Raw genomic sequence first — 11,655 nt, forward strand, 5'->3', positions numbered from 1 at the left:
GCTCGGCGCAGAGCCGAGCCCTCGGGTGCATCCCTGCTGCTGGGCCATGCTGCCCAATCACGACATGCCCTGGGACTAGCCAGCGCTGTCCCTGCCCCTGCAGTGCTCAGTGCTCGCTGCCCACCTCCATCCCACCCCCCACCCCGCAAACCCTTTATCCAGGCACCCCTTGACGTCACTGTAGCCATGACGCCTCGATACGTGTCTCGACTTGGTGTGGCGTTTGCAGTCGACAGTCACAACTGGACTCAGTGGCACAAATGCATACACTAACAACTACCCACTATACTCCTCTCTCACCGCCCGTCACCATGCATAAATGCAAACGCCTTGGCCCCATTCTCCTCCCCGAGGATACGCTTCACCTCCTCCTCGCTCAGGCTCACAAACTCGCGGATCGTCTCGACGTTGGCCATGACATGGCGCACATTGTGTCCTGAGATGCCCGGAATAGAACGCAGCATCTCCACTGCGGCCGCATTCTCGACGCTCGGGCGCACAGTGTCGGGTTCATCGCCCGCAGTGCCCTTGAGGATGGCTGTAAGCTCGTCGGGCTCGTCGTGGTTGAGCTTGAGGTCGGACAGGATCTTGACCGATTCGTGCGGCGACGACGACCAAATGATGCGCAGGCGAGGGAAGTGGAGCGCAAGAAGGGCAAGCTTGGACTGCAGGTAGAATGTGTCCTGCCAGTTATCGGGTTCGCTGTTTTGACGGCCAGAGGCCTCGCGCTCGGCATCGGCTTTTGTCTGCGAGAAGGCGCTCAGCTCGGGCCATGCTTCTCGAAGCCACACTCACGCGCATTCCAAACTTGTCCTCCTCAAACTCGATAAGAAGGATGCAGATCTCATAATGCGCACTCATACTTTCGCATTGAGTGTGCCTGTACCATCAGCAATCACCCACGCCCGCATCACTCACAATCGCCCGTTCGCCAAACTCTGCTCCAAATCAGGCAGCGCCTTGCGTTCGACACACATCTTGGGCGAGAGGATGTAGTCGCCGACGGTAAGCGTCGCAGGGATGACATGGATGCCGGCGCCGTCAATGAGGGAGGGGAGGAACGCGCCCAGTTCTCGGATATCGACGATGATCTGCGCGTTAGATGACGTAGAGACTGCTAACGCACCCTCGCGTCCTCCTTCTCCGACTCGCCGCCGCCAGCATTACGCGTAGAATACGTCGTGCGCGCACGCGTAACCGTGTCCCGCATCGGCGCACGGGGATTGTTGTTGTATATCGGGATGACCATGCCCTGACGACGTTAGTGTTGATCAGGCCCCGCAGAACCCACTCCTCGGTCTTCAATCAGCTTCTTGAACGCTTCCCCTTCGCGCGCCATCGTCGCGAGGAAGCGGTCCTCCTCAAACGAGTTGGTGTATGTCATTTGATAAACTCGTAGTGGCAGGCCAGGGTTCGAGTTTTTGTATACCTGGGGTCAGCTGAATCTCCCCCATCCGTTCAGCTTACCTCGAGGCGACGAATGAACGCGAGGTTCGGCTCGTACATGACGACAAAGCGCGGCCGCAGCTCCTGCAGCATGATATCGTCGTCTTCTCCGCCATATGGCCGGATAATGACCGCGTCTTCAGGTGCGAGCAGGCCATAATCCGTATCCCAGTCTTCCAGCATGCCCTGTCCGAGCATCCACTCCTTCCACCGAGGGTTGAGATCGTCCTCCTCGATCACGCCGGCACGGGCTAACAAACTTGATGTGGCGTCTGTAGCAAGAGGAGGGGGAGAGCTCGCTACCGTTATAGGTTCTGTCGATGAGGTTCCAACCTCCCGCAGGCTCCTGATTGTCAGCTCATCGCACAGCTTTCAAGCTCACTCGCTCAGCGCCCATTGCACCTGCACGTCCTCCATCTCGTCTTCTCCAGGCTCGAAAGCAGACAGCTCTTTGAACAAGTCCTCTTTGACCGAGCTGGAGAGTCAGCAAGCACTCTTTGCTGCCACTTACGGTTCATTGCTTCGTCCCGGGCCGATAGGCGCGCCAGCCCGCTTTCGACGGCGCTTGTAGCTCGGTGCCCCTCGAGCGGCAAAACGTTTCTCGTCTAGCCCGCTACGCGCGGCCACCTGGTCAGCCGCCGCGCCGTCGGTGTACCGTGACGGGTTGGACAGCCGCTGGCCGTTCTTCTCGTGCTGCCAGTTGCTGAGGTACAGCGTCTCCATCATCTTCCTGCCCCCACCAGGCGCGAACGGCGGGTCAGTGGGCATCATGGTCGTGAGGTACTGCCGCAACTGGAGACATGTGAGGTCGGACGAGGTCATGACGAGGACCGTGTTTGTGCCGGGTTGGTCTGGCGGGTCAGCTGCGCCACGCTCTACAAGCACCCACCAGCATGGGAATCTGACACGCGCGCAATCGTGTCCTCTATCTCCTTGAGAACGCGTGCCAGCAGCGCCCATTTCGGCTGCTCCTCCAGCACCGCCTCGTGGCCTTTTCGTATCCGGCTTGCTACGCGCGAGCTGAGGTCCGTCTCGAGGGAGAAGACGAGCGGGCGGAACACTGGCGGCGCGTCTGTCGCCTCATGGAGCACGTCGTCGTCGTCATCTGCGGCAGAGTGGTGCCCGGGGTTATGTGGGACGGTCTCGACCTGCGTCGCGAACTCGTACATTACCTCGTCGTCGTCCTGCTCCGTGATGGGTATTCCACCCATCGGCGCATCTCGTCGCTCCTCCAGCTCCCGCACAGCCTCCATATCCTCCTCGTGCTCGTCGCGGGCAGTCTGCCCATTCGTCGTGGTGTTGGACTCGCGATGCCGCTCGCCATCGGGGATAAGCGTGCTGGCCGTGCCCTCGATCGTGATCCTTGGTCGTGAAACGCGCAGCTGGGACGCCTCGACGAGGTGCGCGGCAGCCTTGGCGTTGAACCAGTCGTGGAGGTACTGCGCTGCGCCGGACGTCTTTTTCTGCGCGCGAAAGTGCTGACGCTGCAGGGTGCTAATGTACGCCGCGAACGTTGCCGAATCGTACTCGAGCAGCCACCTGACGGTTAGCGGGTGACTTGCACAACGCCTGATACCCACGTCTGCAGATCACGCAACTCGGCAAGCGCTTGCACATGAATCTTGGTTTTCATCCCGACCTTGTGCCACACGGGCCTTAGCCGCATGAACACAATCGTGTCAAAGTTCTTGAACTGGGCGTTGCGGACGGTGAGGTCTTCGAGGTCGAGGTTCTGGGCATCAGCCTGGCAACGACAACGGCAAACCCACGAGCGAGTGGTCGCGCTTTAGCTCGACAAGCATCGCCTCCATGCACTCGGTGATCGCGTCCTGGCACCGCCGCATGAGGTCAGTCATGGGCTGGTACATCTCCACGACGTCGGCCTGGCGGCTCGCCAGCGCCGTCTTGACGGCCTCGTTGTAGCTTTATTATCAGCGCCTTCCCTCGCCTCTCACTCACCGCGGCCAGATCATGACCTCGTTCATGTTCAGGTTGACTAGCATGTCCTTCATGGGCGAGAGGCCGTGGGCGAACACCTCGGGCTCGTCGGAGAAGGCCTTGCAGAACCCGCTCTGGTTCTTGCGGCGGTACAGGCGGACGGCGAATTCCTCAGAGCTGCCAGCGCGGACACTGCGGAGTGATGAGCTCACACCTATAGCCCCCACGCCGCACTTACGTCTCCGCGTGTAGTACCACGATCCCCGTGATCAGGTCCACCGGCACCGTCCCCTTCAGCAAATCCGTCACGAGGATCTTAGACGTGACGCTGAATAGCCCGCCGCGGCGGTACATCTCCTCGCGGTCCTTTGTGCTCATCTCGTACGTGAGGATGCGGAAGCCGGGCTCGCGCACGCCCATGATGCCGAGTTCGTCGCCGATACCTGCTTCGTCGCCTGGGTTGGCGTTGATCTGGGCGTGGCGTCAGGCGCGCGCCAGTCATGCCCACCCTTCGTCTGCACTTACAACAATCACTAGGTCCTCCTTCCGGTCATATGTCTTGAGCAGCGCACACACAATCTACCGTCGTCAGCGGCGACCCACGATCCGACCCACCCGCCGCAGCCCGAGCCCCTTGGCGATGATCAGCAGGTGGTCCTTTTGCGGGCGGCATATCTCGCGGATGATGCTCTTGTGGAACGAGAGGTAGGGGATGTGGCGGCGCGCCGGCGCGCTCGAGGTCATGATGCTGTGGGCGATGAAGAGCGAGCGAGCGGGCGATGGGCAAAGGCTCATTTGGTTCATCGCAAGAAGTCGGCACCGACTGACGTCAACCACAGATTGACTCTCCCACGGTGGATACCGCCCGTGCCGATTCGGCCTCTCCCGATCGACGAGATTTCGGGCGAGGCAAAGAAGTTGAGCAGCTCTCATCAAACCCACCACCCACACACACACACAATGCTGTCCCTCCGCGCCGCGCTGCGCGCCGCCCCCCGCGCGACCCGCACCTTCTCCACCACGCCCGCGCGCCTCGAAAAGGCGCCCCTCGAGCTCGCGCTCCGCGACGGCCTCAAGGCCGCCATGAAGGCGCGCGACAAGGGCGCCGTGTCCGCGCTCAAGGCCATCATCGCCGACGTGACGTACAACGTCAAGAGCTCGGACAAGCCCAACGAGGACGCGAGCCACGAGGTCGTGGTTACTACTATCCGCAAGGGGATTGACAAGCGGGTGGGTGTGGAGGGGGGAAGGGGGAAGGAGGAGGGAGGGCAGAGCTGACGACGACCTCGCAGAGACAAGCCGCCGAGGCGTACGCGCCTGGCACGCCGGGCGACCATGCCGACAACTACGCCACGCTCAACGCCGAGATCACCCTCCTCGGCTCGTTCCTCCCCGTCGCGCCTACGCCCGAGGTCGTCCAGGCTATCATTGACGAGATTGTCGCGTCGTTGCCCGAGGACCAGCGCAAGAGCAAGAGCGTGACCGGCGTCGTTATCAAGGGATTGTGGGAGCGTCTCGGCGACGCCCGCGCCCTCGTCGACAAGAAGGACGCGGCGAAGCGTGTCTCGGACGCATTGAAGGCGTAGACGCCTCAGTACATGAATGTTGCATCGCCGCCTGCCGGCCGACGCGTGGTACAGGAGACATTAATGTATCTATTTACAATCTACGTAACAGACATCTAGCTGCTGCTGATCTACGACTCCGCATTCCACTGCCGCTTGTTGGCCAGAGGAAGAGTGTTCGACTCGGTCTGCTGGCGCGTGTCGTAGCCTCCTCCCTTCTTCTTCGCCGCCTTTGGGTTTGGCTTTGGCACGGCCTTGGCAGCAACCTTAGCCGTCGACTTGGCCTTGGCCTTGCCTGCAGCCGCCTTGCCCTTCGCCTTGGGGTTGGCCGCCGCGGCCACCGCCGCCTTGTGCATGGCGACCGCGGCCTTCCCCAACGGACGACCGCTGAACTTGAGCAGATCGTCAAAGCTCATGAACAGTGGTTCGTCCTTTGCCTGGGACCTGGCCATGCTGCGCCGGCCGGAGCGCGTGAGCGCGTTGGGCTCGACAGGCCGCTTCGACGGCGGCCTGTCCTGAAGTCCCAAGGCCTGGTACTCGGCGAGCACGGCGTCCAGGGATGGCCCAGGAGGAGCGACGACGAGCCCAAGGCGATGCCTCGCCAGGGCCACGACATTCATCACTGTCGTCTTGTCCTGCTCATAACCGTCGCTTGCCAAAAGCTTCTTCAGCAATAGCTCCGCGGCAACGGCCTGCGCCATTGTCATTTCCAGGCCAATGTCATCTAGGCGGCGAAGGAAACGAATGTCGCTCCTATCCGCCTCGAGCAGGGTGTCGACTGTCCCCGCAGAGTTTGGATGAGTCTGGAAGAAGGGAGCAATCCCCAGGCTGAACCGCACTTGATCATTGTCCGGAAAGGGCGAGAAGAACATCGAGCGGGCTTTGGGCTTGTCGTGAGCCGTGACCTTAGGCTTCTTGGACGGGCCGGCCGTGGCGTTTGAGGGACCGACGGCCGCGTCACTCCCTCGCTTGTTGCGGGCCGCGGCATAAGCGACACCGGGGTCGACGACATCCTCGGGAGCGTTCGGCGACGGTGGATTGAGGGCAAGTTCCCGAAGACGGTCGGGGTGGACCCCGCCATCTGCTCCATGGGTTGACGGTCCCGGGTGCTGATGTGGCGAGTCGAAAGCTGCCGGCTGAGGCTCCACATCCATGCCATCGGCAGGATGTGACAGCTCAGCAAGCTGATCAGGGCGGTAAGGGCGCAGTGCGTGGTTGAACTGATTATTAGGTGAAGGAAGGTATGGATGAGGTGGTGGCGGGGTGCTTGTTGCGGCTGCGTCCCACTGGAGACCAAGGCCACCGTGTTCGGCGCCGTCACCCTCCATGGAGTAGTCGGCGGGAGTATCAGGGCTTGGTCCGTAGCCCATCTCTGTCAGGACCGTGAGGGCGCGCTGGAGGGCTTTCTGTTGGCCGCGATTAAGGCGACGGTTCCCGTCAGCCATCGACTTCAGGAAGTTGAACGCGATCTGCGCCTCGTGCCCACCATCTTTAGCCTCGTCATGTCCATGACCTGGTGCGTTGTGGGCACGAGGCGCAGGTGGGCTGCTGGGGTGACCACGATGCGTCTCAGGAGAGCCGTGGCGCCCGCCGCGAGGCCCGGGTCCTGGGTTGCCCTCGCCGAGTGCGGCCGCCTCCCCACCAGCACCAATGTTGAGACCATGGGCGACCTCAATACCCTTGCGCTTAAGGGCCTCGATACCGCGCTCCACCCAGAGTTTGTGCGTGTACTTGTTCTGGAACCAGTGCTCGAAGCTTTCGTGGGAGGGGAGGTCCGCGAGGGTAACGTCGGCGTCGCTGACCTTTCGAAGATTCTCGCCAGGGTATTGGATACCTCCGGCGCGGACCCAGGCGGGGAAGTTCTGCACATACCGCGACTCTTCCAGGATACCGATCACCGCGAGGAGGATGTTGTCGAGACCTGGCTCATTGGCGATGTCCGAGGCAGTTGGTGGGCTCGCGGACCGACTCTGCAGGTTTCGCAGAGCCTTCTCGCCGTCCTCGACGGCATCCGGGGATTCTGGCTGAGGCTGGCGAACCCCCTCGCGATCCTTCAAATTCTGGGCGGCCTTGTTTGAATCTCTGTGCTCGGGCTTGTCAAACTCGGGAATAGCGATCTGCGACCAAGGCTGGTAAACAGCCTTGAGGGGTGAGTCATCGAGCAAGACGATGCTGTTCTCGTCAAATCTAGAGTCGTTGAGGGCCCTGTAAAAGTGGTCGCGGATCTTGCGCAAGTCCTTGGTTGTTTGCACCTTTCGATCTTGACAGTGTCAGCCGAGCGGCGCCCAGCCCACTCACTGTAGTTGTTGCCCAAGTCCATCTTGTCGCGAGCCCAGACCCCAATCAGGCGGCCCTCGCCGCGCTGCTCGCGCTCGATCTTCTCCAAGCGGTCCTCCTTCTCCCAGACGCCTTCGATCCACTGCTCGCCAAAGGTCGTCTCGACCATATGCTTCACGTTGTGTGGCTGTGCAGATGACCACACAAAGACGTCCCATGGTCGTGGTCCCCCCTCAGGCTCGGGAAGGAAGACGTACTGCAGGAAACAGTTAAGGAAAGGCCGAGGGTAGGCCTTGCGGGCCGGTCCTGTACCCGCGGTGCGATACACCAATGCGCCGTTCAGGTCGAGTACAAGCAGCTTGGGGGTCGGCTCCTCGCTGAACTGCACGTCCTCGCGCGAGAGCTCGACATATGGGGTTGGGGGAAGCATGACGGGGACTGGCGACTGCTGGCGGGAGCGGCCAGGAGAGTTGAGGCCTCGGAACGACCCTGTCGGCGCTGGCGAAAGGGGGCCAAGCGAGTTGCGGTTGTGGGCGGGTGAGCGCCCACCACGCGAGGACGGGGATGACGGGGCAAATCGTCCGCCGCTCCGTGTGCGGTCCTCGTGACGATACTGCACCTGGACCTGCTCTGCTGGCCAGGAAGGCGACCAGCGGTCGCGCACGCGGTCGTCCGACAACGGCTCAGATGGGGCTCTTCTCTCGCACCTGTTGCCGTCGTTTGATGGTGGGCGTGGGGGGAAGCCGGTCGCCGCGCTGTTGTGAAAGGGCGCGTGGGTCGGTGGGAAGGGGGGCAAGATGGGCGGTTGGGAGCCCGGCGGCGTCGTGCGCCAGGATGGTGTGGAAGGCGCTGGACCTGGGCGCCACGAGTCGCGAATGAGCGGGGCCTCGGAGGAAGGGCCTGGCTCGCTAGTAGGTGCGTGCGTGCCGTCGGCACCGCCGCTCTCAGCCTCCGGTGCTTTGGGAAGGCTGCTGTCGCTGGCGACTGGCGGCGTCGGTGTTGTCATGTTGTGTGTTGTTGCTGTGGTGGTTGTGGTTGATGCGATGGTTGCTGCCCTCAGTGCTGTTGCTGCCCGCAGGGAGTTTCCTGTCGGGAGCATGAAGGAGAGAGTGGGCAAAGGCAAGATGTGAGCCTTGAGAGTTGAGCTTCAGTCTGTCGCGCGAGATCCGAGTCCAACTTCGCACATGACTCGTCGATTGAAGTTCACACTTCAAGGCCGAGCGCGTCAAAAGCACAGCACTCGGCTGCGGGCGGAGGTTACGTAATGCCGCGTGGCAGCCCTCCACCCGCACTGACCACTTTGCGTCATGCCTGAGCGACAATGACGATTGTACAGTGATGGGCTGATACATCGACTCGAGTCGATCCACAGCACTCTCGACACCGCCCACACCATGAGTTTGCGTGACCAGCTGCGCGCTATACCGTCAATAACGGGCACCGCACCGCCGTTCGACCTCGCCACGGCCCCAGACACGCCGCAGGCGCTCTTCCTCGAGTGGCTGCAGGTCGCCATCGCCTCACACGTGCCCGAACCTCTCGCCGCCACACTGTCGACCGTCACGCCCGAAGGCTACCCCGACGCACGCATCCTCATCCTCAAAGATGTGACCGCCGACGGAGCGTTCGAGATCGCCACCGGCACCGAGAGCGCAAAGGGGCGCCAGCTAGCCGCGAACCCGCACGCCGCGCTCTCGTTCTACTGGGTGCCCTTGGCCCGCGCCGTGCGGATCCGGGGCAAGGCGGTGCGTGCGTCCGCCGAGGAGAGCGCGGCGGACTTTGCCACGCGCGGAGCTGAAGCTCGAGCCCTTGCTCTTGTTGGGAAGCAGAGCCAGACCGTCGGGCCGGAAGGCATCGAGCCGGATATTATTGCTGCCCGGGCCCGGCTCGACGCCGATCCCGCCACACCCGCTCCCTCCTGGAGCGTGTGGCGGATCCAGCCTTCTGAAGTGGAATTCTGGCAGGGAGAGCCCAGTAGAACCCATCTTAGGCTGTTGTACCGCCGTGCCGACTCGGGCTGGGTGCACGAGCAGCTCTGGGCATGAAGCACGATACTACGGAATTTATCTGGCGCATGTTCTTCACTTCTAGACGCCACGTTACGCCTCGGCCTCCACCTCCTCAACAGCTACACCCTCAATCTTCTCGCCGAGCGCAATACCAGTGGTGGTGGTACCAAACCACGCGTCGGCCTTCTTCACAGTCGAGCCATAGGTGCCGTCGGGGTAGATGGCGAGCGCGGAGACGATGTACCCGTCATCGACGCGGATACGGTACGAGCGCGGGCGGGCGGCGGGACCGGTCGTCTCCGTGGCGCCAACGTACTCGCTCGCAGCGTTGAAGTAGACCGGGCGGGAGCCTTCGTCGACGTGCACAGTCGCCACGCCGTCCCCGAGGGCCGGCAGGCGCGCGTACACCGCGTCGTGGTTCTGCTGGGACAGGCCGAAGCCGAGGGCCGGGGCCAGGCTCTGCCCGAAGCCCACGGGCACGCCGGCGAAGGTGAAGCTGAAGTTGTTGACCATTGTTGGGTGATTGGAGTGGTGGCGAATGCGTGTTGTTGTGTCGAATGCAGCTTTATACCCGCGGCCCCATGGCACCAAGGTGGCACCACATGGTCCCACATGGGTCCATGTCGATCCGCAGGGGTGACTCCGCGGAGCGATTGCGCTATCTCGCGGCAGACGATACATGACGTTATAGCACTAGAGCGCTGTTTTAAGCTCGAAACGACGTGGAGGGGCAAGCAAGTAGTCTACATTGCTGTCATTTCGGCCGGGCCCCGCCGATGCGTTCATCAAGTGCATAAGGTCCACGATGCCGCTATCACCGCCATTCCGCCACACCGCCTTATCGCCTGCTCGTCCTGGCACAGAGTCGACCCGCACCCCCACTTCATGCACTGAACTTGCTGTGCTTCTCAGTCGTCATGGACGCTAGCCTGCTAAAACAGTACCCGCCGCTCCACCCCATGGTGCCAGGACCACACTGCACTCAGTTACAGTGCCACCGTGGCTCAGTAACGCGCCGTGCCTGGCTGGCCCCATTTGTGGCTCGGGCCTTGCAGCCTGCTGCTTCCTGCTGCATGACTCCAATCCGCCGTCGGTGCCCAGCGACGGCGGCAGGCGCGGTGCGGAGATACAGCCGGCTGCAGGACTGCGCTGGCGAGGCGACGAGATCCGCGAGGTTGTTGAGCGTATCACAGTTCCAGCACTCTGGGCGGTTTTGTCGGGAGGAACGCCGCGTGCACCTGCAGTCGCGGCGCGTGAGCACCACCCGTTGGCGGTGCTCCGACTTTATTTAGCCTTGCATGCTCTCAGCTGACGTTGGATGCTGGCGTAGCTCTGCTACGTGGCGGCGCCATTGCGATCGCTGTGGCACCGCAAGCCAGGCGGGTCATTGATCTCGTACTTGGCCCTCGGCCGCGCTGGTCTCGCAGACGTTGTGTGCATTATCCGGCGTGCACTATGCGCACTATACATCAGCTTACCTCACGGGGGCCCAAGTGGCCTGCGGGGCGGTGTCCAGCCGCCCAGACTAGACACGCACTGCAAGCTAGCGCTCACTTGGCTCGTGGTAGTTGCCTCGCAGGAATGGCCTGCCATGTAGTCGTGTCACCATGGTTGCCAGTGGTGCGACAAGCTTCCATTCACGCAGAACTCATCAGCCGCATTCCAATTTCCCTGGTGGATCATATTCCTTCATGTGAGCAGGTCATGTGGCCATGGTCAGCGTCAGTGCATCGTGGCGGCGCGCGATGCGCGAGTGCACAAGTGCTTGTGCACTCGCGCATACTTTGGAATTGAAGGTGTGAAACGGCCCACTCGTCCCAATTGGGCCATGCTGCGCCAGTCTGCACCCACCCCAGCGGCCACTTGGAACCGGGGCTAACCGCCGCGCGCCGCCGCTTCGTCATTCACCGAACAAGACGATGAATGGGTTTGTCGCCCTGACAGAAGAAGGGATTCGACGCGTAGCTGGTGGCTTTTGTGGCTTGGGTTGCGCCTGTGTGTGCGTAAGTACTTGCATGTTTGTCGCTGGCTAGTCGAGTTGTCGTGTGACTGCCAAGTGTGCAGGTGGGCTGTTGCATCCGATCTAGCATCCGTTTCCAACGCTGCGGTGCGGTCATGTCGCCGTGACCCGAGAGTTTTGAGATTGGCTCTTCGGTTGGCAACGAGCCAGCAAAGCAAAAGTGTAACGGTGTGTGCGGTCAAGTCGACGACGAGGCACCGTTAGCTTGAGCATGGCTGCAGTGGTGCAGGTGGCAGAGGTGGGATGGTTGCCGCTGACCGCTGACCGCTGGACACTTTGGTGTTTCTAGGCACCAAACGAGCCATTCGGCGGCGCATAACGGCCCAAAAGCCAAGCGTGAAAGCGTGACTGACTTTTGAGATTTGGCCGGCCTGGCTGGGTGTTCGCTCGGAACTTTGGC

The 11,655-nt window shown here is 62.0% G+C and overlaps 5 protein-coding genes across 5 annotated transcripts; 2 read left to right on the plus strand and 3 right to left on the minus strand.

Moving 5' to 3' along the window:
- Positions 1 to 280: 280 nt before the first annotated feature.
- Positions 281 to 4,128, minus strand: Ercc4 (DNA repair endonuclease XPF; the record flags this gene model as incomplete). Its single annotated transcript, XM_062768972.1, has 15 exons — positions 281 to 746; positions 796 to 880; positions 919 to 1,091; positions 1,127 to 1,252; positions 1,292 to 1,429; positions 1,468 to 1,792; positions 1,829 to 1,921; positions 1,958 to 2,297; positions 2,336 to 2,985; positions 3,027 to 3,178; positions 3,216 to 3,369; positions 3,406 to 3,576; positions 3,623 to 3,855; positions 3,910 to 3,963; positions 4,000 to 4,128. The coding sequence occupies 15 exons, from the start codon at positions 4,126 to 4,128 to the stop codon at positions 297 to 299; spliced, it is 3,273 nt and encodes a 1,090-aa protein (XP_062624956.1). The 3' UTR covers positions 281 to 296.
- Positions 4,129 to 4,322: 194 nt separating this feature from the next.
- Positions 4,323 to 5,029, plus strand: LOC62_02G002463 (uncharacterized protein). Its single transcript, XM_062768973.1, has 2 exons — positions 4,323 to 4,614; positions 4,677 to 5,029. Exons 1-2 carry the CDS (start codon positions 4,345 to 4,347, stop codon positions 4,968 to 4,970), a joined length of 564 nt encoding a protein of 187 aa, XP_062624957.1. The 5' UTR covers positions 4,323 to 4,344; the 3' UTR covers positions 4,971 to 5,029.
- A 51-nt stretch (positions 5,030 to 5,080) lies between these two features.
- SPBC1271.03c (putative FCP1 y domain-containing protein) lies at positions 5,081 to 8,395 on the minus strand (the record flags this gene model as incomplete). The annotated part of the gene is made up of 2 exons (XM_062768974.1): positions 7,248 to 8,395; positions 5,081 to 7,209 (listed from the first exon to the last, which is right to left on the minus strand). Exons 1-2 carry the CDS (start codon positions 8,323 to 8,325, stop codon positions 5,081 to 5,083), a joined length of 3,207 nt encoding a protein of 1,068 aa, XP_062624958.1. The 5' UTR covers positions 8,326 to 8,395.
- A 225-nt stretch (positions 8,396 to 8,620) lies between these two features.
- Positions 8,621 to 9,271, plus strand: pdxH_0 (Pyridoxine/pyridoxamine 5'-phosphate oxidase; the record flags this gene model as incomplete). The annotated part of the gene is made up of 1 exon (XM_062768975.1): positions 8,621 to 9,271. The coding sequence occupies one exon, from the start codon at positions 8,621 to 8,623 to the stop codon at positions 9,269 to 9,271; it is 651 nt and encodes a 216-aa protein (XP_062624959.1).
- A 54-nt stretch (positions 9,272 to 9,325) lies between these two features.
- LOC62_02G002466 (uncharacterized protein) lies at positions 9,326 to 9,748 on the minus strand (the record flags this gene model as incomplete). The annotated part of the gene is made up of 1 exon (XM_062768976.1): positions 9,326 to 9,748. The coding sequence occupies one exon, from the start codon at positions 9,746 to 9,748 to the stop codon at positions 9,326 to 9,328; it is 423 nt and encodes a 140-aa protein (XP_062624960.1).
- Positions 9,749 to 11,655: the final 1,907 nt, after the last annotated feature.

This window comes from Vanrija pseudolonga, chromosome 2 (assembly GCF_020906515.1).
Source record: "Vanrija pseudolonga chromosome 2, complete sequence".
NCBI classification, from domain to species: Eukaryota; Fungi; Basidiomycota; class Tremellomycetes; order Trichosporonales; family Trichosporonaceae; genus Vanrija; species Vanrija pseudolonga.